We start from the raw sequence: 22,128 nt of genomic DNA, 5'->3' as shown, positions 1-22,128 counted from the left end.
ACAACAAACACACACACACGAAAATAAGACCTAGCAGAAAAATAGTTCAAAGGACATGCTTATGATATCAGTATCAGTTCAGTCGCTCAGTCGTATCCAACTCTTTGCGACCCCACGAACCACAGCACGCCAGGCCTCCCTGTCCATCACCAACTCCCAGAGTTAACCCAAACCCATGTCCATTGAGTCAGTGATGCCATCCAACCATCTCATCCTCTGTCGTGCCCTTCTCCTCCTGCCCTCAATCTTTCCCAGCATCAGGGTCTTTTTGAATGAGTCAGCTCTTCGCATCAAGTGGCCAAAGTATTGGAGTTTCAGCTTCAACATCAGTCCTTCCAATGAATATTCAGGACTGATCTCCTTTAGGATGGACTGGTTGGATCTCCTTGCAGTCCAAGGGACTCTCAAGAATCTTCTCCAACACCACAGTTTAAAAGCATCAATTCTTTGGCGCTCAGCTTTCTTTATAGTCCAACTCTCACATCCATACATGACCACTGGAAAAACCATAGCCTTGACTAGACAGACCTTTGTTGGCAAAGTAATGTCTCTGTTTTTTAATATGCTGTCTAGGTTGGTCATAACTTTCCTTCTAAGGAGTTCAGTTCAGTTCAGTCGCTCAGTCGTGTCCGACTCTGCAACCCCATGAATCGTAGCACGCCAGGCCTCCCTGTCCATCACCAACTCCCGGAGTTCACTCAGACTCACGTCCATCAAGTCGGTGATGCCATCCAGCCATCTCATCCTCTGTCGTCCCCTTCTCCTCCTGCCCTCAATCCCTCCCAGCATTAGAGTCTTTTCTAATGAGTCAACTCTTTGCATGAGATGGCCAAAGTACTGGAGTTTCAGCTTTAGAATCATTCCTTTCAAAGAACACCCAGGACTGATCTCCTTCAGAATGGACTGGTTGGATCTCCTTGCAGTCCAAGGGACTCTCAAGAGTCTTCTCCAACACCACAGTTCAAAAGCATCAATTCTTCGGCGCTCAGCCTTCTTCACAGTCCAACTCTCTCATCCATACATGACCACTGGAAAAACCATAGCCTTGACTAGACGGACCTTTGTTGGCAAAGTAATGTCTCTGCTTTTGAATATGCTATCTAGGTTGGTCATAACTTTCCTTCCAAGGAGTAAGCATCTTTTAATTTCATGGCTTCAATCACCATCTGCTTATGATATATATATTGTCAATTTTCTCCCCTTTAGAGCTTTTAAGATGAGACTCACACACAATATAAATGCAACTCGTGCATTTGGGGGCCTCCTGGTTGAGGAGATGGAAAAGGCATTCTGCCCTGGGTACCAACCCAGGGCTTCTGCCTGGCCGGTGAGCCTTCTCGAGTTTTGGGGAAGCCCAGTCTTGCTTCTTACCCTCTAAGAGATCCCAGCCAAGCTCCCCTAGGGTCTGGTCCGTAGCCAGCCTTTCTTATCATTCTTGTTTGGAAATTGCTTCATGTTTTATAACCACTCCCTGGTGTTTTGTAAGATTTCCATGTTTTATCAGTATTAAGGAGGCTGCTTTAGAGATGTTGTCATTTGATTACTCAGCCCGCCTTCATACTCTGGGGACAGAAGGGGAGGCCATTCTTCTGGCCATCAGAACATGCCTTCTATGAGCCTGTGTTCTACTCACAGGATAGCGTGTTGGAATTATTCGTCTATTCATGGGTTGAAGCAGTCTTTGTATTCCTTTTCCCGGGGGGATTGAAACTCCCCAATGGATCTTCAAGACAGCCCTGGGGAAGGAGCTGATTCATGAAGGAGAGTGTTTCAGCCTGGCATTTACTCGCTGCATTTCATTAAACAAACAGGGTAAGGAGTTAGGAATTTTTGTTGCCATATGGAAAGAACATAATGTGAGCTGAAGCCCTTGCAGACTGACTGCAGAGATCCTGGCATGGGCACCTCCCCTCCGGCCTGGCCAGGTGTGCCCAGTGGAGAGAAGCGGCTGCCTAGACTTGGAGCTGCTGCCATGTGGAGAGAACAGCCAGGGCTTTCTTTTGCTTTTTTTCCAGTGAGAGTCCTCAGGGGTGCCACCACAGTGCTGCCAGCGAGGTGGCGATCTGCCTGTTCCTCTTCCTCTGGCACTGGTTGGCTGCCCGTGATGGAGCATTAACAGTGGGGCTGCGCAGCTGCAACCAGAACGTGAACACAGTTGAGAAGCCTTCAGTTTCAATGATTAAAGACATCGGAGAGTTGTGACAGACAGGTGAGGCTTTCCCAGTCCAGCTGTGCTACAGCTACCCGCCTGGGCCTGCTGGCAGAGCACTTCCAGTGCAGATGAAGGGGAGAAGCAGATGTCAGCATCTGTCTCTACCGCCCCATCCATACCTTTCCTTGAGGGCCACCCTACCTGGAAGAAGCGTCCATCACAAATGAAACAAAATACAAAGTGAGCAGGGTCTCTCGCAGAGAGGCTTTCCTGGAATTGTCTGATTACTACAGCTCTCAGAATAAGGAAAGAGAACTGAAGGCAGAGACTGGCAAAGACTTGGGAAAATATTGTCCCAGAGAAATCCACTACTTCATCCAGAACTAGAGCTGTCTTTAGTGGCCATTAAATCAGTGTTGGGGAGAAGAACTAAATCAGCCAGAAGGCAATCGGGAGCCTGTGGGCGGGGGGCTCAGTGAGGGTGGGCATGGAAGGAATGGAGTGTTACAGAATATTCTAATTGCTTTTATTGTTTCTCTGATTCCTTGGTTTCTCAAATCGTGTAAATTCAAGTCTACAAAGCACATGAATTTCGAAAATTGACAGCAGTTTGCGTTTTGCTCAGTAAAGGCAGTGGTCTCCCATAACTGCCAGTTCAGTTCAGTTGCTCAGTCGTGTCTGACGCTTTGCAACCCCATGAATTGCAGCACGCCAGGCCTCCCTGTCCATCACCAACTCCCGGAGTTCACTCAGACTCACGTCCATCAAGTCGGTGATGCCATCCAGCCATCTCATCCTCTGTCGTCCCCTTCTCCTCCTGCCCCCAATCCCTCCCAGCATCAGAGTCTTTTCCAATGAGTCAACTCTTCACATGAGGTGGCCGAAGTACTGGAGTTTCAGCTTTAGCATCATTCCTTCCAAAGAACACCCAGGACTGATCTTCAGAATGGACTGGTTGGAACTCCTTGCAGTCCAAGGGACTCTCAAGAGTCTTCTCCAACACCACAGTTCAAAAGCATCAATTCTTCAACACTTAGCTTTCTTCACAGTCCAACTCTCACATCCATACATGACCACTGGAAAAACCATAGCCTTGACTAGATGGACCTTTGTTGGTAAAGTAATGTCTCTGCTTTTGAATATGCTATCTAGGTTGGTCATAACTTTCCTTCCAAGGAGTAAGCATCTTTTAATTTCATGGCTGCAATCACCATCTGCAGTGATTTTGGAACCCAAAAAAATAAAGTCTGGCACTGTTTCCACTGTTTCCCCATCTATTTGCCATGAAGTGATGGGACCAGATGCCATGATCTTAGTTTTCTGAACTTTGAGCTTTAAGCCAACTTTTTCACTCTCCTCCTTCACTTTCACCAAGAGGCTTTTTAGTTCCTCTGCACTTTCTGCCATAAGGGTGGTGTCTTCTGCATATCTGAGGTTATTGATATTTCTCCCAGCATTCTTATAACTGCCGGTTGAGTGTAAATCTATGCTATTCAATATTTTTTGAAGATAGTCTGGCAGTGTGTATTAACAGTCTTAAAAATTTCATGCCCGTTGACCTAATAATTGAGTTCTGGAAATGTCACCAAAGAGTAAAAACAGAAATTCATCCCAGTATCAGTGCTTGTGTGAGAATGGCCGAGCAGTGCAGGAAACTAAAGGGATACCCTTGGCAGGGTCCTCTGTCAGAGACAGGGCTTTGGTCAGGAAAGAAAGGGACTCTGACCTGCGAGTAAGACAGCATCTTGGTCCCTCATATTCCTCTGGACGCTTTGGGCAGGCAGAAGAAACTCCCACCCTTAGAGAAGCGTTCCCCAGAGAAACACTATACCAGTTTCCACACAGGCACCATACTTGAGGCAGATTTCTCATAAAGTGATAACACCTTCCCTCCTTGGCTCCAGGCCCATAACTAGGGACTGATGACAGCCCAGCCTGAGCAGGGAAACACAGGCCCTGCCCTGGGAAGAAAGACATGACTCATCAAAATAGTTGCAAGTCCTGGCTTGGCAGGTACCAAGGAAACAGAGCTGGGAGTGGCTCTGAGGGTGCTGGGCCAGGGTCAGGGCTGGGCAGTGGCCTAATGTCCTGGCACGGACATCGGAAGTTTTCCTAACTCACTGCTGGGATGGCCCGTGAAGTTGGGTCTCACTGGACCAGGGTCAGGGCTGGGCAGGGCCTAATGTCCTGGCACAGACATCTGAAGTTTTCTTAACTCACTGCTGGGACAGCCCCTGAAGTTGGGCCTCGCTGGACCAGGGTCAGGGCTGGGCGGGGCCTAATGTCCTGGCACAGACATCTGAAGTTTTCTTAACTCACTGCTGGGACAGCCCCTGAAGTTGGGCCTCACTGGCCCCTGGAGTAAATGAGGAGGAGGAGCCAGAACTGAACAGGCTGGAAGAGCAGCAGGCCTCCTCAGAGCTGGAAGATAAGTGAGGACCCAAGGCAACCACTGCTCCCCAAAGTGGGGAGGCCCACAGGCAAGTCCAGAAAAATCAATAAAGCTTCGTGAAGCTCACTTTAAACAGGAGACACATATAGAATAAAAGTAAATGGAGGAAGAAAGATAAACCATGGTAACATTCATCAAAACAAAGCTACAGTAGCTATATTAATTTCAGACAGAGGAGACTTCAGAGCAAGGAAAGTTATCAGGAATAAAGAGGAACATTACGTAATGATAAAGACATAAAAATAAAAAGACATAAAAATCCAAGAAGACATAAAAATCTGTAACGTGTATATGCCTAACAACACAGCATTAAAATACATAAGGTAAAAAACTTTGACACAACAGCAAGGAGGAATACACGAATCCACCATCATAACTGGAGAATTCAACATCGCTCTGTCAGAGACAAACAGATGGAGCAGGCAGGAAATTGGTAAGGATGTGTTTGGACTCACCAACAGCATCAATCTGGATATAATGGACATCTACAGACTGCTTCTGGGCTTCCCAGGTAGTGCGAGTGGTAAAGAACCCACCTGCCAATGCAGAAGACGTAAGAGATGGAAGTTTGATCCCTGGGTGGGGGGGGGAGATTCTGCTGAAGGAAGGCACGGCAACCCACTTCAGTATTCTTGCTTGAAGGAATCCCATGGACAGAAGGGCCTGGTGGGTTGCAAAGACAGTCCATAGTGTCGCAAAGAGCTGGACACTACTGAAGGGACTTAGCACCCATAGACTGCTTTATCCATCAACAGCTGGACACATATTCGTCTCAAGCTCTCTTGGAAACATTCATGCAGACAGACCACATTCTGAACCATAAAATGCACCTTAACAAGTCTAATAGAATAGAAATCACAATGACCTGCTCCCAGACCATGATAGAATTATACTATAAATCAATCACAGAAAGATAGCTGGAAACCACACACACACTTGGAGATTAAACAGCACAGTTTTAAGTAATACTTGGGTCAAAGAAAAAAATCTCAAATGAAATCTCATATTTTGAACTAAATGAAAATAAAAACACTACTTATCAAATTTGTGGGATGGATGTGCATTTAGGGTCCTAAAAATTTCGCATTATTACACTAGCCATGCACAACCTCTCTAAGTTTTGCTGCTTTCTCTTTTCCCTCATAGAACCCCTCTCTGTGTACCAGGAGTGCTAAGCAAAAGCAGTGCTTAGAAGGAAATTTAAATCATTAGGAAAGACAAAAGATCTAAAACCAATCATCTAAGCTCACACCTTAGGAAATTAGAAAAAGAAGAGCAAATTAAATCCAAAGTCAGCAGAGAGAGAGAAATTATAAAAAATCAACATAGCAATATAGATGTCAATGAAATTGAAAACAGAAAATCAATAGAGAAAATCAATGAAAAAAAGCTTGTTCTCTGAAAAATTCCAGAGGAGGCACAGCTTTGGATGGGAGCAGTCTGCCACCAGCCCATTTCTTCCCTGGGGACCCACAGATTCTGGACACAGGCTAAGGATCAGACCTGGTACACAGAGAGGGGTTCTATGAGGGAAAAGAGAAAGCAGCAAAACTTAGAGAGGTTGTGCATGGCTAGTGTAATAATGTGAAATTTTTAGGATCCCTAAATGCACAACTGGGTTTATATTTGTTGAATTTTAAGGCCATTTGTGGAGGGTTGGGGAAAAGGTGTCAAAAAGGCAGATGCCCATCTATAGTATCCTACACAGCTAATCAGATTTTCTATTCCTGCGTGAGCTATTAACAGCTGAAGACATCAGGTAAGTGCAGAACTGGGCTGCACATGCAAGACTGACTCCTCCCAGATTTACAGGTCAGGTCATTTAGTGTCTCAGCCCTAGGGTGGGAGGAGGAAGGCGGCGGACAGAGGCCGAGGAGCCCTGAGGGCTGTGCACGTCTCACCCACGTCCTCCAGCCTCCCACACAGTTACAGGCGGCCCGGCCACCTCACACCCAGGGTTCCACTGTGCAGAGATGTACTGGACGACATCCCTTATATGCGAAGTCTATGAAGAAATGACACAAATGAACTTAGGGAAGAAACAGACTCATAGACTTAGACGACAAACTCATGGTTGGGGGATGGGAAGAATGGGGGCAAGAGATAGGGAGTTTGGGATGGACCCGTACACACTGCTGTATTCAAAGTGGATAACCAAAAGGACCTGCTGTATAACATGACATTCTGCTCAGTGCTATGTGGCAGTCTGGATGAGAGGAGAGCTTGGGGGAGAATGGATACATGAGACCCGGAAACTATCACAACACTGTTCGACGATACTCCAATATAAAGTAAAAAGTTTTTTTTCAAATCCCATTGTGTAGGCAGGGTAGAGATTATTACCCTGTTTTATGAAAGAGATATCTGGGTCTGGAATAACTTGCCCCAGAAGACCCAAGTGCTGGATGTCTGAGCTCCGCTTAGAATCCAAGGCTCCCAGTTCTCTTTCCGCTAGGGTACTGCTGACCTTTAGGGACAAAACAACCAGAAATGTGGCCTCACGGAGCCGAGAACCTGGGCTGATGGTGCACCGCCTCCCGCGCTGTGCGTGCCCGAGGGCCTAGCACACAGGGGCAGAGGCAGTACTCGCTGCATGAATGACAGAACCAGGCCAACAAAAGCTTCGAAAAGGACCGAGTGCCTTTCCTAACGAGGGCCATGAGACCATGTAACAGGATGCTGGTCTTTGGCCCTTGCAGTATTCTTGGAGATGCGCAGCCTGGATGTTCTTACCTTTGAACAGAGTGTGGAAAGTTCTCTGCTCCATAGGCGGGGCACGTTTCTGTTGACCAAGGCCAGCGGAGCTAAGAGGAAACATCTGTGCGCGACGAGGGTGGGGGTGGGGGATGTTTTCATCCGTGCACGACGTGGGTGGGGCGCCAGCGCTTGTTTTATAACTCAGATCTCCGGCAGCTCGAGAGGGAGAAAACAAAACTGAAATGTGCCTTTCGGGGCCCTCTTCAGATTTTTCTGCCTCTGGTTTTGCTGCCAAAATGATTCTTTGTGCAGGGAAACTGATGGGAGAAGACTGGGCCCGGAGGGTGGGGTGTGAGCGCACAGACCTTTCCTTTCACTTGTGAACAGTAACCCCGCATGGATCTCCTGGCTGAAGCGCCCCCTGCTTGGTGCCCTTCCGGCTGGTAGAGGCCTGGGGGACGGTCCACGAGAAGGTCTTTTATGCTGGGAGGGTGAACTCCCCAGGCCCCACCAGGGCTGGTGGTGAGTCCACTGCAGGGGGCTGAAATTAAGGTCCTCACCTGGCCGGGGAAAACTAGGCCTGGACAAGAGCACCCAGGGGGTTAACAGCCCTAAGCTCAACGCGGGCAGCAAATGTGGCTGCTAGGTGTCTACAAAGGGTGCCTTTCTGAATGGCGTGTCCATTCTGAACACAGAAGACACAGGCCCCTGTCCACAGCAGACTCCTTGAGAACACGCACAAACACAAACACAGGGAGGACTGTGGCAAGCAGAATTCTATCCAAAGATGCTTTCAAGAAGATAAAAAAAAAAGTCCAGGAACCATATCTTAGAAGGAAAGTTGGGAGGAAGAGGGGAAGGACCAAGGAGAAGAGACAATCAAAGAGGGACAGAAAGGCCAGGTGCCAACATTTCAATTCAGTCACTCAGTCGAGTCTGACTCTTTGCGACCCCATGGACTGCAGCACACCAGGGATCCCTGTCCATCACCAACTCCCAGAGTTTACTCAAACTCATGCACATTGAGTCAGGGATGCCATCGAACCATCTCATCCTCTGTCATCCCCTTCTCCTCCTGCCTTCAATCTTTCCCAGCATCAGGGTCTTTTCCAATGAGTTAGTTCTTCACATCAGGTGGCCAAACTATTGGAGTTTCAGCTTCAGCATCAAGTCCTTCCAATGAATATTCAGGACTGATTTCCTTTAGGATGGACTGATTGGATCTCCTTGCAGTCCAAGGGACTCTCAAGAATCTTCTCCAACACCACAGTTCAAAAGCATTGATTTTTTCAGCGCTCACCTTTCTTTATGGTCCAACTCTCATATCCATACATGACTACTGTAAAAACCACAGCTTTGACTATACAGACCTTTGTCAGCAAAGTAACACCTCAGCTTTTTAATATGCTGTCTATATTGGTCATAGCTTATCTTTCATGCCTGCAGTCACCATCTGCAATGATTTTGGAGCCCACAAAAATAAAGTCTGTCACTGTTTCCATTGTTTCCCCATCTATTTGCCATGAAGTGATGGGACTGGATGCCATGATCTTAGTTTTCTGAATGTTGAGTTTTAAGCCAGCTTTTTCACTCTCCTCTTTCACCTTCATCAAGAGGCTCTTTAGTTCTTCTTCGCTTTCTGCCATAAGGGTGGTGTCATCTGCGTATCTGAGGTTATTGATATTTCTCCCGGCAATCTTGATTCCAGCCTGTGGTTCATCCAGCCCGGCATTTTGCATGATGTACTCTGCATATAAGTTAAATAAGCAAGGTGACTGGTTCCAAATCTGGAAAGGAGTATGTCAAGGCTGTATATTGCTGACATTTGCTCACCCCTTAAATGACTGTTCTGGTGCACCAGGTAACTGCCTCACCACAGGAGGACTTTATAACAAGCCAAGCATCTAATGATGGAACCAGCTATGAGCTGCTTGTTCCAGGAAGGCTTTAAGCAAACACATGGAGATCAATGGAAAAGGACATCACATATCAAGAGGTGGTTAAAGCAGGCAGCTTCTTCCACTCAGCTTTCTAGCTCAGAGATTGAGGGACGGTGGGCCACTTGCCTCTGGAGAAGCCACTGCAGCCCTGCTGGCACAGAGGGTGCCATGCACCCCCAGGGCTGCACAAAGGCAGGGGCACGTGGTGCAGTGACTGAGGGACTGGCCGGCTGAGAACAGTCCCAGGCAGGCCGGATGCAGCCTGGCTCCCATGTGGCTCCTGCAGGATAAACCCCAGAGCAGAGGGTTCTAGGCTTCTGAGTGGCTCCTCTAGGACCTCCTCCCCAGCCTACCCAGGGCACGGCCTCCACAATCGGGCCTGTCCTGACCTTGTACTCGGAAACAGACTCCTCCCGTTTCCCTGCTGCCCAAGAGCCGAGGAGAGAAAATCAGGAATGCAATGGAGTTTTAAAAAGAAAAAGAACCATAATTTCTCTTGCCGTGTGCTACCCACCCAGAGTTCCAGGAAGCAAGACTCCCTGGTAGGTTGCTTAATCTTTCGTCCTTAACACCCCACTGAGGGCCCAGCTGAGAATATAAAGCCCCCTTGCACTCTGAGAATATGAGGGCCAGCCAGGACAGGAAGGGCCGGGTGCACAGAGCTCCTGCTGCCCGCCCCAGGCTTCGGAGCTGGGCGACTGCAGGGTGTGGCCTGGCCCAGCAGGCTGCAGGCACGTCCCTGCCCAGATCAGACGGAGCAAGGTGGGGGTCCCTGCAAGAAAAGCCTGAGTTACACAGGGCTGCTTTTTCTTGTGGAACCATCTAAAGCTCACACAAAATCTGCAACTACAGCACAGAGAACGTTTTCCCCTGAGCCATTTCCGAGGGAGTCGTTGACCTCATGCCCTATCACCGCCTCCCGCTCTAGTGCGTGGTCCCTGCGGCCGAGGCCCCTCTCTTCCATCATCACAACGGACCATCCTTGCCACATGCTCCTCACCCTGTCCCAGGGGCGTCCAGAGAGCAGGAGGGTCTGGTCCAGTGCACAGCGCGTTTGCCGTTCTGTGTCTATGACCTCCTTCGTGTCCTCAGACGTGTCCTGGACAGTCCTGAAGACTGCTGGGCAGTTGCTGTGGAGAGAGCCCCTTGGTTGGGCTTGTGCACTGTGCCCTCAGCAGGAGACTCCCCCGCGCCCATCCGGTGCTCAGGGGCTGCAGGCTTTCTGTTGGGTCTGTTACTGACGATGCTGACCTCGGTCACTTCATTAAAGTGACGTCTGCCAGGCTTCTCCGTTGCAAGGGGGCTCTTTCCTATTTGGAGTTAATAAGCATTTTGTGGGAAAATAATCTGAGACAATGAAAATATCCCACTGCTCGTCAGACTTCCAGTGTATTCACTTCTTTATTTGTATCTGTATGCGCTCAGGGTTTCCTATTTTACTGTTACCGTCACTGTTTTGATGCTCAAACTGTCCCCGATTTGGAGCCTATGAAGCTCCTTCAAGCTGGTTCCGTGTCCTGCCACGTTCTCACCCTTCTTTAAACATGTTCTTATGTTCTGGCAAAATAACCTGTGCTGGGCTTAGTTTCTCCTTTTCCTGCCCTGGCCCTGGAATGAGCCGTTGCTCCAAGGTGCTGCGGTTTCTTTTCGTGGAAAGCTGTACTGAGAAGCCAGCACTTGAATGCCAGGCATGCTCAAGCCTTTGCTGGGGCCACTGCTCCACCCAGATGTCTAGCTGGGGGACTGATGCGCACATTTCCGTGGACAGTTGGAGATTCGGCTTCATGTGTCAAAGTCCGTAACTGCACACCGAGAGCTCCAATTTCAATCCTACACTGTAGGAAACATTCTCTATGTTTTCTCTATGTATTTGTACCTCCTTTTCCCGACAGTGAGAAACCTGGCTCCCGTGGTCTTTTTTTTCCTCCCATGGTCTTTAATAAATGTACTTACTTGATGTGTAACCACTCTCTCCCATGTGCCCCCACCCGCTCTCCCACGCAGATCTCTTCTCCTCGCCTGGACTCCAACACCCCACGGAGGACCTCTGTTCCCCCGGGGGTGCCCCTTCCACCCTGTTGTGTCCTGACACCCCACACCGGCTCCCCTTCCTGGGGACATTCTTTCCTCCCTGCTCCATCTCTGACATCACTCTGGGACACCAGGCTGCCCCTTTCCCACCGTGGTCACCTCGGCTTCAGGAAAGGATGATTGAGAAACAGAGAGTGAGTCAAGAAAGGAAAGGTCTTCTTTGTATTTTTAAACATGCATCAGGAACACAGATGCAGAACTACAAAAGAACCGCAGCAAACACTGCAGGCCATCTGGCAGTGAGCCCCAGCTCTCTCCCTAAGGAGACACAGTTCCATGACTGTTCTGTACCCGGGCTGGGGTCAGATACTGGCGCTGCCTCCAACAGGTCCGGTAGCTTAGGCTCCCTTAACCTCACTGAGCCTCAGTTTCCTCAAGTGTAAAATGGGGAAATGCCAGCACCCGCCTCATATTGCTGGTGTGAGGCCTCTGTGAGGCCAGGGAAAAGCGTGACCCAGCGCCTGCCCGAGGTAACTGCCCAGCAGATGTGAGCTCTGAGGACAAGCATGTATTTTTCAGAATCCTAGAAAACAATCATTGTTTCAGAGGGCGGGGCCAGGATGCTGGGTGGGTGTTCCCCGAGCAGCAGCCAGATTTTGTAGCTCCCAGGCCTTCCTCTTTTTGCAGGATTTTTTTTTTTGGCACTCCCGCAGCCAACTTTGGGAGGGTTTCCTGGACAGAGGTCCTTGTGGCCGCTGCCTTAAGACACGTAGCTCGGGCCCCAGCGGCCAGTGCTCCCTGACCCAGGCGACCGCAGGCAGCAGCGGCAGCGGCAGCAGTATGGAGCTCTGGGGGCCCTGCATGCTCCTCTGCCTCTTCTCTCTTCTGACCCAGGTCACCGCCGAGACCCCCACCCCCAAGGCCAAGAAGGCTGCAAATGCCAAGAAAGGTAAGGAGGTGGGCTGGGGAGCTGGTAGCTCTCTCCTTGACTGGCCCTCACCCTCCGTTCTCTCCTTCCCTTCCCTTCTCCACGAGCCCAGCGAACATCAGTGAAGTGGCCCCCCCCACCCCCCGCCCGCCCCACCAACTGGGACCTGGGTGAGTTCTCCAGCCGCAGGGGCAGCTGTCAGAACTGTCAGAGTCACAGGCTCTTAGAATCGGAAAGAACCTTCCAGATCACCATAACGGACATGCACTCCTCCCCCACCACCGCAAGATTTTAAGAGAAACCACACCTTTGGCTCAGCAGCCCGGAGATGTCCGACTCTTCTCGGGAGGGCTGACAAGGCTCCACTTTGTTGTCTCTGAACCTCAGGCTTCTCAACTGTGAAACAGAGATGGGGGCCTTGGCTCAAAGGGTTGGTTGGGAGGATTTAACAATAGAAAACATGTAAGGCGTCTGGAACACAGGGTATAACGTAATGCACAGGGGAAGGAAAAACGAACAGTTCGTAGTTCTATGGTGCATCACAGCCTTCAGGAAATGAAACTGTTCAAGGCTGAACTAGGACAGTGGAGGCGGCTTTGCTCTCCCTCCGCGGCCTCTGGGCCCGGGTGTACTTGGGTGGCCCTGGCCCCAGCAAGGCCTGCCCTTGGAGCCCTGCCTGCAGTGAGGTCACCGCGGGCTGTGTTGAGACAACACTAGTGAAGTGCCATGGCAATGCAGTGGGCTGTCAGCCCCCAGGAGATGAGAGTGCTGACGCAGCAGCCGAACGGCTGGCCTGGGGCCAAGGGGCGTGGCTGCCCTCAGGCCCCTCCCGGAGCCTCCACTGTAAATGGACAGCTGCCCACGGGTCACGGACGATGTATGCAAGGCACGTTAGGGCCATGAAGCCCCACAGGCCGGCGACACAGAATGGACGGGTCCTGGTGCCAACAGGAAATAATCCCCAAGGTTCAGTTCATAAAGTAAACATCAACAAATTCAAAACAGAATGGATACTTAGTTAACATTTGTTTTGAAAAAGGGATTTATATAAAAATATATATATTTACTTCAAAGAAAAAAATACATATTTACTTGTATATGCATAGAGCTTTTCTGGAAGGATTCACAAGAGTTAGCAACAGTGATTATCTCTGGGAAGAGAAACTAGAGAGCTGAGAGCAGATTGACTGGGAAAGAGACTTGAACATTTTGAACTGTTTGGGTCTTTAAAAATTATATGGCTGTGTTACCTTCTACAAAATGTTCATTAAAAAAAAGAAGACTCGCAGCATGCATGGTATGTCCATGAATGTTAGCTAAAATTGCCACCAAGGATGGTCTTTGTAAAGGATACACAGTTACGAAGGCAAATAACAGAATTTTTGAATGTGGAAAAGAGTTGCTAATTTCTCAAGTTTACCAAAGATGTAGTATGTATTTATTTGAACGTGTAAATCACAGACCTCATCACATGGACGAGAAGGTCACACCAGACAATGCCCTGGCCCGCTCCAGCTGTCACGCTTGCAACCCGGCTCCATGTGGTCTCCGTGCAGTGCCCACGGAAGCCCAGGGCGCTGGAGGTCCGCAGAACAGCAGGCAGCGCGAGAGCGGAGTGCCCGACTGCCTCTCCCCGTTCCGCAGCCGGAGCGCCCGCCCTGCTGGTCTGTGTTGTTCCTCCAGGAAAGTACACCTGGGAGGTCTCCAGGGCCCCGGCTCTGTTCTCCTCTGGAGCTGGGAGGGTGGTCAGGGCGGGGGTTGGGGGGGGTGGTCACTGAAGGCTCTGCCTGCAGCCCCACCCCACCCCTGCCCATCGCCATCCCATTTGACCCCTCCTGCACAATGCAGCACAGGTCTCATGTTAGCAAGAGCAAGTGAAGGAGGGCCCCCGGTAGAAGGGAAATCACGAGCAGTCACTTGGATGACCGCTGGCAGGAACAGGGAGAGACAGAATCTGCCATGACATCAAGGTCGAGGGGTCATCCCCTGTCCCCTTGTGGCTGACGGTGGTCTGCCCCTCCAGTCCCTGCCCTGCCTCCATCCCTACTGCCTTCATCACGGGATTGTCCCCACTTCCTTCTGACTTCATCCTAGATGCCGTGAGTCCGAAGATGCTGGAGGAGCTGAAGACTCAGCTGGACAGCCTGGCCCAGGAGGTGGCCCTGCTGAAGGAGCAGCAGGCCTTGCAGACGGGTGAGTGAACGTGGCCATCTCTCCAGGCAGGGGTGCGCTGGACACAGGGGCTCGGGCCCGCAGTCAGGGATGTGCCTCTAGCCTCTGGCCCAGCACCAGGGAACTGGCTGGCTCCCCTAGTCCAGGGCACCAGATTCAAGGAGGCCTCAGGAAGATGCCCTGATGTGTGGAAGCAGGAATGTCCCAAAAGGACAATGAACTCGCCCACAAGAATCCATTACCGCCCAGTGGAAGCGTGAGCCCTGGAGCCCCCAGGAGACCCTGCACTCAGCTGGGCCCACGGTCCCGTAGGGCATGCGCCCCAACACCTGTGTGTCTGCTGCGCTGCCGCAGCCACTCTCAGTCATCATCACTACGCTGAGGCAGGATTTACTATCCCTATTCTAGAGATGGGAGCTGAGACAGAGAGGCCCTGGCTTTGCCCATACGCCCCTGGCTGGCAAATGCAGGTTAGGGTGGGAATGGAGGCAGCCTGCCCGGTGCGTGCTCGGTGTGAGGAAAGGTGGGCTTTGGGCTTCCTGACCCTGCACGAACCAGCTAAGCCAGGATGGACAACACACCCAGCTGTGGAGCCTGGGGACACAGTCAGCTCACAGCCACCTGCCCTGGCACTTCCTGGCCAGCCTGCCTGGACAACCCGCTCTCTTTCTCTCCACTGAGTCCCTTTCATATTGTCTCCAATTTTCACACACCTCACACTCACCTACTCCTTCATGACCTTGCCCTGGAGGACACAGAATACAGACGATCAGTAATACTTAACACGTGGGGGAAGGTTTAAGATGAGCACAAGGCCGTTTGGGGCCTCAGTTTCCTCATCTGCAAAGTGGAAGGGCTGGGGCTGGATTTGCAGGGCAAGCTCTAAGGTCTCATGACTCAGTTCTGCACTTATGCAAAGACCATGCAACCCAGATGCCACTTGCCTTCTGAGGTGGGCAATGTCATGGGGACCTCCCTGTGCAAAGTCCACGGCATACAGAGATCCAAACACCCCCTCCATGTTTGCTGATTCCCAGAAGGTTCATGGGCTCCCGGTCTCCTTGGGGGCCTTTTCTCTCTCATCACCCTTTCCTTTATGACAATCTGCAAATCACCTCGCCAAGAACCCCTCACAAAGCATTCCTGAGCTCTGCTGACCTAGCCAGAGTGTTGAGAGAATGAGGGGTTAGGGGAGAAATCCTTCCCTCCCACCATCTGCCCTTCCTCTCCCCCAATCAACAAACGCACGTGAGGTCCCCAACTAGCAAGCCTCTGCCACGCACAAGGAAACACAGGTGACCCAGCGGGGCCCTGCTCTGGGGGCCTCAATATATTCATGGAATCAGTGTATTCCCTGGCACCCTCAAAGCAGGTGTAGGAACATAAAGAGGGATTCCAAGCAGAGGGCAGAGCAGGAGCAGAGCTAGGCAGGGCCAGCATGCCCCCACCGGATCATAAGTGGGCCAGAGTGACAAAACGCCAGTTACAATGGCAAGGCACTGAGGACTGACGCTCACTGAGGACTACGTTAGTGCTGTGGGCGCGGCTCCCAGGACGCGGCCCTGAGGTGGAGCTGAGCCTGCAGGAGGCTCATGAGGGAGCACCTCCCAGGACCAGTACCTGATCAGCACCCAGGATCAGAAGGGAAGAGACAGGACTCAGGAGTGGGCAGAGTACCCTGCGTCTCAGTGAAGGCCCCAGGGATTGCAGAGGGAGCCCTGACCTCGGGAGGGCCCTTCAGAGCTGTCCTGAGTCAGGACAAGGGGGCTCATGGGCCGGTCCCTGGGTGGGGGCTGCTCTGGGAGGGGCATGCTGTGGGCGAGGGGCTATCTTTCACTGAGGCAATCCCCAAAGGGAGGCTGAGCGCTCCCAGCAGCTGGGGTGGTCAGGCCTTCACCCAAAGGGAGTCTAGGTGGCATTTCACAGTGACCCCAGAAGGAAGGAAAGAGTATGGGGCCAGGCTGGGAAGGGCAATGACAACCGGCTAGGAGGCACTGCACGAGAGCACATGGCAGGGCTGGCCGGCTTGGGACGGTGTCTGTGAGTGAAGACACCTCGGTGATGCTCTGGGCCTGGAGTTGAGAGTTCCAGGAGTGTCCGGTGCTCACGGGGACACAGAGATGTACGTTAAGTGAGAGTAACAGAGTGAGTGGGTGAGTGAGGGGAGGGGGTGGTGTTGGAGTGCAGACCCACCCCTAAAATTTTGAGGATCAGAAGCAAGAAGACAAATGGAGACATACCCTCCAACTGTCTAAATATTTATGTTATAAACCCAACTAAAGCATAAACTACTAAACAAAAACAGTCTATATTCCTAACTAGACCAAATACACACCTTCATTATAACTGTTGAGGCCAAAATCAAATTTAGAACTCTCGGACTCCTCAGAGTTCTGAGCCTGAGACAGCAAACTCCTGGCCCACTGCTTGGGCCATCTCTTCTGTCGGGGGCTGGCCAGTCTCAGCTCTGAGCTCCCAGTTGCCACTCCAACCAGCCCCCAGGAGCACTGACCCAGAAGAGGCTGCTGGCAGACGCTGGGAGCCTGTCTGGGCCCCTGGGGCAGGGATTTGGAGTCCTGGGCACCTGCAGTGTGGTCTGGACTCTGGGTCAGCATGTCCCCTGGCCCCAATCTCAGGGAGAGTGGGGCGGGAGGAAGATCAGAGCGGGTGGCTCTGGCGGGGCTCCCTGGGAAGCCCACTCTGAGATGGGGTTCATTCATCAGGGAGAGTCTGGGGTCCCAGCTGTGAAAGGGAGCGATGGGAAGCAGACTGAGCAGAGGGGCACCCAAGGCCAGTTTCTGCCCCCTCCCTGTGCAGCCTCCAAGCTAAAAGACCCCTAAAGGGCCTCTTAATTCTGCTAAAAGGCAGAATTATCCTGCCTGGGGGAGAGATGACCCCCCTCCTCCCCTGGGCGCTGGATGGGGCACCCGGGGAGGGGTGTGACCTTGAGAGGGGCCGTCTATCTTCAGTTGGGGGGGCTGAGCCCACGCCCAGCAGCAGGAGCTCCACCCACTGTGAATCGGGGGTCTGGGATTCAGTGCCCATTACAGCAGGGCCCTCGGGCCTGGGTCTGGAGCCCGTCCGCGGCGGACAGGGCTGGATGGAGTGGGGTGAGCCGGCCCCAGGCAGTGGGTTCTCGGCTGGGGATCCTGGGGTGATGGCCACTTCTCCCCTCCCAGTCTGTCTGAAGGGTACCAAGGTGCACATGAAGTGCTTCCTGGCCTTTGTCCAGGCGAAGACCTTCCATGAGGCGAGTGAGGACTGCATCTCTCGTGGAGGCACCCTGGGCACCCCGCAGACGGGCTCCGAGAACGACGCCCTGTACGAGTACCTGCGCCAGAGCGTGGGCAGCGAGGCCGAGGTCTGGCTGGGCTTCAACGACATGGCGTCCGAGGGCGCCTGGGTGGACATGACCGGCGGCAACATCGCCTACAAGAACTGGGAGACGGAGATCACCGCGCAGCCCGACGGCGGCAAGGTCGAGAACTGCGCCACCCTGTCCGGCGCGGCCAACGGCAAGTGGTTCGACAAGCGCTGCCGGGACAAGCTGCCCTACGTCTGCCAGTTCGCCATCGTCTAGCGGGCCGGGAGGGCCGGGGCGCAGGATCCTGAGCCCCGGAGGAGGGGCGCGTGGAGGCCCCCGCCCCCCCCGCACGCTGGGCGCCTCCTTTCGCAAATAAAGTGGGTGCACCGTGCTGGAGAGTGGCTGCAGTCTGTGGCAGTTCCCATGGGCGGGGAGAGTCCAGGAGCCCTTCTGGGACCTGGGAGAAGGCTCTTAGGAGGCGAGCAGAGGCGGGGAAGGATGGCGAGCTGGGTGCACAGAGAAGGGGAGGGAGGAAGAGAACAGGGGGGAGGCGGGAACCCTTGACTGCTGCCTTTTTAAAATTAAACAACTTTATATTTCATTTGATTTCCCTCTTACAGAGAGATTTGCAAGAATTCCCGAATACCCTTCATCCAGATTCCACAAACACTAATATTTCCGCCTATTTGCTTATCCTTTTATTTTTTCCTGAACCGTTTGATCGTAAATTGCAGACGTGATTGCCCCTTTACCCCTAAATACTTAAGTGTGTTTCCTGAAAGCAAGGACATTTTCTCATGGAAGCATGGAGGTTTCCTCAAGGTCCGGAAATGAACATTAATACTCTATTGTTATCTAAGTTACAGCCCTTATTCCGATTTCCAGGCTTCTTATCATAAGACTCCACTTCAGCATCCCCTCCACAACTCCAGGGCAGAAGGGACACCCCCATCCCACCCTTTTCTGTTGGGGATTCATTTCTGGGGTGACGCTGAGTCCTGTTAGGGTGAGAGTACGGTCTGCCCACAGGGAATATCTGCATCCCCCTTCTTGCCGAATAGGAGTCAAAAATGAAAGTGGCCAACACTTCCTGACTGGTGTGTCCCCCTTTCCTGCTCCTCAAAGAAAGTTCCACCCTACCAATACCAGCTGCCACTTACTGAGCCCACTGAATCGCAGGAACTTTAAATAAGTCATCTTATTTAATCTTATCCACCAGGGACAGGCATGTTATTATCTCTGTTTTGTAGAAACGGAAGTTGAGGCTCAGGGAAGCTGAGTGACTTCCGTTGGTCACAGAGCCAGTAAGCAGCAGAGCCAGGATGACCAGGGCCTTGGCCTTTCCACCACCACCGTGATGCTTGTCTCACGGTGCTGGACCTTCCCTGAGATAAAACATCAGAGAAGTGGCCCCGTGAGCCCCTCTGGCCCATCCAACCATGTAGGCCCAGCTCTAGTAACCCCCTTAGGGGAGGTCTTCCCAGATCAGCCATGGCATCATCCCGTGGGGACTTCTGCCATACCTTTTCTCCCTGGTTGTCTTTGAGTGTGTCCTGCCTTCAGAGGTAAATTGATGGTATTTTGATTTGATCACAGGGGATGGGCTATGCTGGGGGAGGTAGCTTACAGTGAACTCTGTGTGTGCACTTTGTGCCCCACAGCCTGCCTGGCATTGTCATGGAAACCATCTCATGTAATTCAACAATTTAGGAAGAGGTAATGATGGAAGACATTCATTATAGGTGCAGAAACTGAAGCTCAGAACAGCGATGTGATTTTTTTTTTCAAGATGATCTAGCAAGTGAGAAGCAAAAATGAGATGCAGCTCTCGGTCTGGCTGAGTCTTGGGCTCTTTTTACCCTACTCAGCTATCCAGCAGGATGTAGGAGGCCACAGGTTTTCAAAGTTCCTGCATTGGGTGGATGCCCACAAGAGGGCACCAGGCCTTTGCGTATGAGAGAGGGTCCTGGTAGAGAACTGCCACTGTGGCACTGCCTGATTTCAGCAGCAGGTGGCAGCATAAGCAAGAGAATCGACCATTTTTCATCAGCTGCAAAAGCTCTTCTGTTTTCGTGGACTTCAAGCTAGGGTACACCTGCCCTGGGATCTTGCTTTAAGTTTTGATCTGTTGTTGTTGTTTGCATTAATTTTTGTTTTTTAAAACACTGTGTTCAAATATTTTGTATCATGATTACTGAGTTTTTTAGGCACTTCCTTAAATTTTGTACCCCAGTTAAATGCCTCACTCACCTTACTATTCCTTACGGCCCTGGCTACAAAATTAAAAATTTCCAAGGTGCATAAACAATAATAAGGTATTAGTTTCTAGATCTTCAGCTCCTCCACTACTCTTTATTAGAATTGATGGTAGAGCCCTCTTTCACCATCGCCCATTTCCTTCTTTACCATGTGCTGCCCTGGTGTGCAAAAATTTTGAGGATGTCCAACAAAGGGACAATCTGAAATATTGCTGTAAGTGCCGGTCACGCAAAATGCTGGGTAAAAACTCCTTTCCAAGTTCAGCTGTTTCCAGTTCTTTGCCTTGGAGAAGAGGTTAATCAAGGTGTCAGTAATACCTTTCCTGGGTGCCAACTCACCCATCAATCTCTCCCAACCTCCCTAAACCACAGGCTTTTCTGCATAACTGCTAGTTGCACAGCAAAGAAGACCGGTTCAAACTCTGGTCAGAGTCGGTCCCTGGAATGTGAGCTTCCCTCTCACACACATAAACATACTTGCTTCAAATGAAAACATTAAACCACTCATGTGTCCTCGCACAACCTCCAGGCACATTCTTTGGATTTTGGCTTTGCTGAGAGAAGGTGGAAGTATTAATAAAAGCAAAGAAAATGAGCAGTGTGTGCATTCCTACTGTGGGCTGGGCACTGACCCACAAGCCCCTTACTATGTCCTGACAACAACTCATGAATTACCTCATTCAATAGTCATACTAACCTAGGAGAGCGGTTTTATTAAGCCTATTTTATAGTTGAAGAAAACGGAGTACAGAGAGGATAATTTTTCTGAGAACATCATGAATGGGGCTGGATTTCAGGTCTGTTGAGTTCCAAGGCCCATGTACTATTATTTACATTCAGTCCTTCCTGAATCTCGAAGAAAGTTTTCAGATATTTCATGATGTGACTGAAACTTTTGTGAAAAGGAGTTGATGGTCATTTGCATTGGTGTGTATTTGTGATTGCTGGAAAGGAATTCTGTAAAAACACATTTTCCACCCAGATTTTCCCGGGCTACTTTAAAGCTTAACATTAGATTCTACTTCACCTGTTTTTCATGGGTGACTCATGAAAAGCCCGGTTTATGAGTCTCTCTTTCATGCTAAAAATCATGACACAATCTATGAAACTAACCATTTCCTCCACTAGAATGCACTGCTGTTTTGTACAGCATGAGAACACAGTCGCAGGAGAAACAGCTCAAAGATCAATGCAATCTTCAGATGGAAAAAACTGAGGCCCAGGGAGGTTAAGTGATTAGCCAAGGTCATGCAGCTTGCAAGAGAATGAGCCAAAGAGTCTCACTTTGTTAGTAGAAAGAGCTTTGTGCAAACCATTTCTCCAAACAGCCAACTAGTAAGTACTGAGCTCCTTCCATATGCCAATTGCTCTGACAGAAGCTAGGCCACGAGGCCTGGATCCTGTTCTTGAGGTGTTCACTCTCCTGGCAAGGGACCCGGCATTTCTGAGGCTGCTCAAAGACAGAGGGACGGGGCTGGTTGTATCCTCTAAGGGTAGCTTTCCTGTTTTGCATTGTTGGGAAAACAACTGCACAGTAGTAGTAGGAAAATGTCTTTCAGATTAAGACACACAAGCCACATAACAAGGCCAGAGTCAAATACGGAAACTAGTGTTTCCTCCCGTTCATCAGCAAGTTCCGCCAGGAAAACCTTAAACCAGGTTGAAACTACTCATTGATACTGCAGTACCAATCAGGAAGAAACCCTGGGTTTGGATTCCAGCTCTTGAAATGATGATGCATCAGGGATTTTAATTCATCCCACCTGAAGATGAGGTGCCACCATCCACTGGGTCTACTCCCCACTCTCCACCTCCAAAACCACAAACAACCCTGAGATCCCCGTCCCTCACAGACAGGAAGGAGATCTCCACCCACAGGCAGGGGCAACACTCGTGCTCAGTTCAAACCAGCTACAGAAGATGGACCAGAACTTCCCTGGTGGCCTAGTGGTTAAGAATCCGCCTGCCAACTCAGGGATGAGAGTTTGATCCCTGGTCCGGGAAGATTCCACACGTCCTGGGGCAACTAAGCCCGTGCACGTCAACTACCCAGTGCACCAGGCTGCAATCGGAGCGCGGCCACTACAGAGTCTCAGCCCCCATTCACTACAACTAGAGAAAGTCTGCACAGAGCAACGAAGACCCAAGGCAACCAAGAAATAAATAAAAATTTAAAGAAAAGAGGATGGACCAT

At 50.8% G+C, this 22,128-nt stretch overlaps 1 protein-coding gene and 1 pseudogene across 1 annotated transcript; one reads left to right on the top strand and one right to left on the bottom strand.

Annotated features, from left to right (window-relative positions):
• The window catches only part of LOC129635074 (40S ribosomal protein S15-like), a 35,464-nt pseudogene that overhangs the window by 11,133 nt on the left and 2,203 nt on the right, over positions 1-22,128 (bottom strand).
• On the top strand, positions 11,979-18,067 carry CLEC3B (C-type lectin domain family 3 member B). Its single transcript, XM_055557086.1, has 3 exons — positions 11,979-12,221; positions 14,295-14,393; positions 17,552-18,067. The coding sequence occupies exons 1-3, from the start codon at positions 12,113-12,115 to the stop codon at positions 17,950-17,952; spliced, it is 609 nt and encodes a 202-aa protein (XP_055413061.1). The 5' UTR covers positions 11,979-12,112; the 3' UTR covers positions 17,953-18,067.

Source organism: Bubalus kerabau, chromosome 20, assembly GCF_029407905.1.
Source record: "Bubalus kerabau isolate K-KA32 ecotype Philippines breed swamp buffalo chromosome 20, PCC_UOA_SB_1v2, whole genome shotgun sequence".
NCBI classification, from domain to species: Eukaryota; Metazoa; Chordata; class Mammalia; order Artiodactyla; family Bovidae; genus Bubalus; species Bubalus kerabau.
Note: the sequence above shows the minus strand (reverse complement) of the source record. Positions and strands in the feature narration are given on the sequence as shown.

What these genes read in the sequence shown, in the direction of transcription:
- CLEC3B (XM_055557086.1), top strand. Translation starts at nt 12,113, where the DNA reads ATGGAGCTCTGGGGGCCCTGCATGCTCCTCTGCCTCTTCTCTCTTCTG. An exon ending in GGCTGCAAATGCCAAGAAAG is followed by an intron (nt 12,222 to 14,294) that starts GTAAGGAGGTGG and finishes ACTTCATCCTAG; the next exon opens with ATGCCGTGAGTCCGAAGATG. An exon ending in GCAGCAGGCCTTGCAGACGG is followed by an intron (nt 14,394 to 17,551) that starts GTGAGTGAACGT and finishes CTCCCCTCCCAG; the next exon opens with TCTGTCTGAAGGGTACCAAG.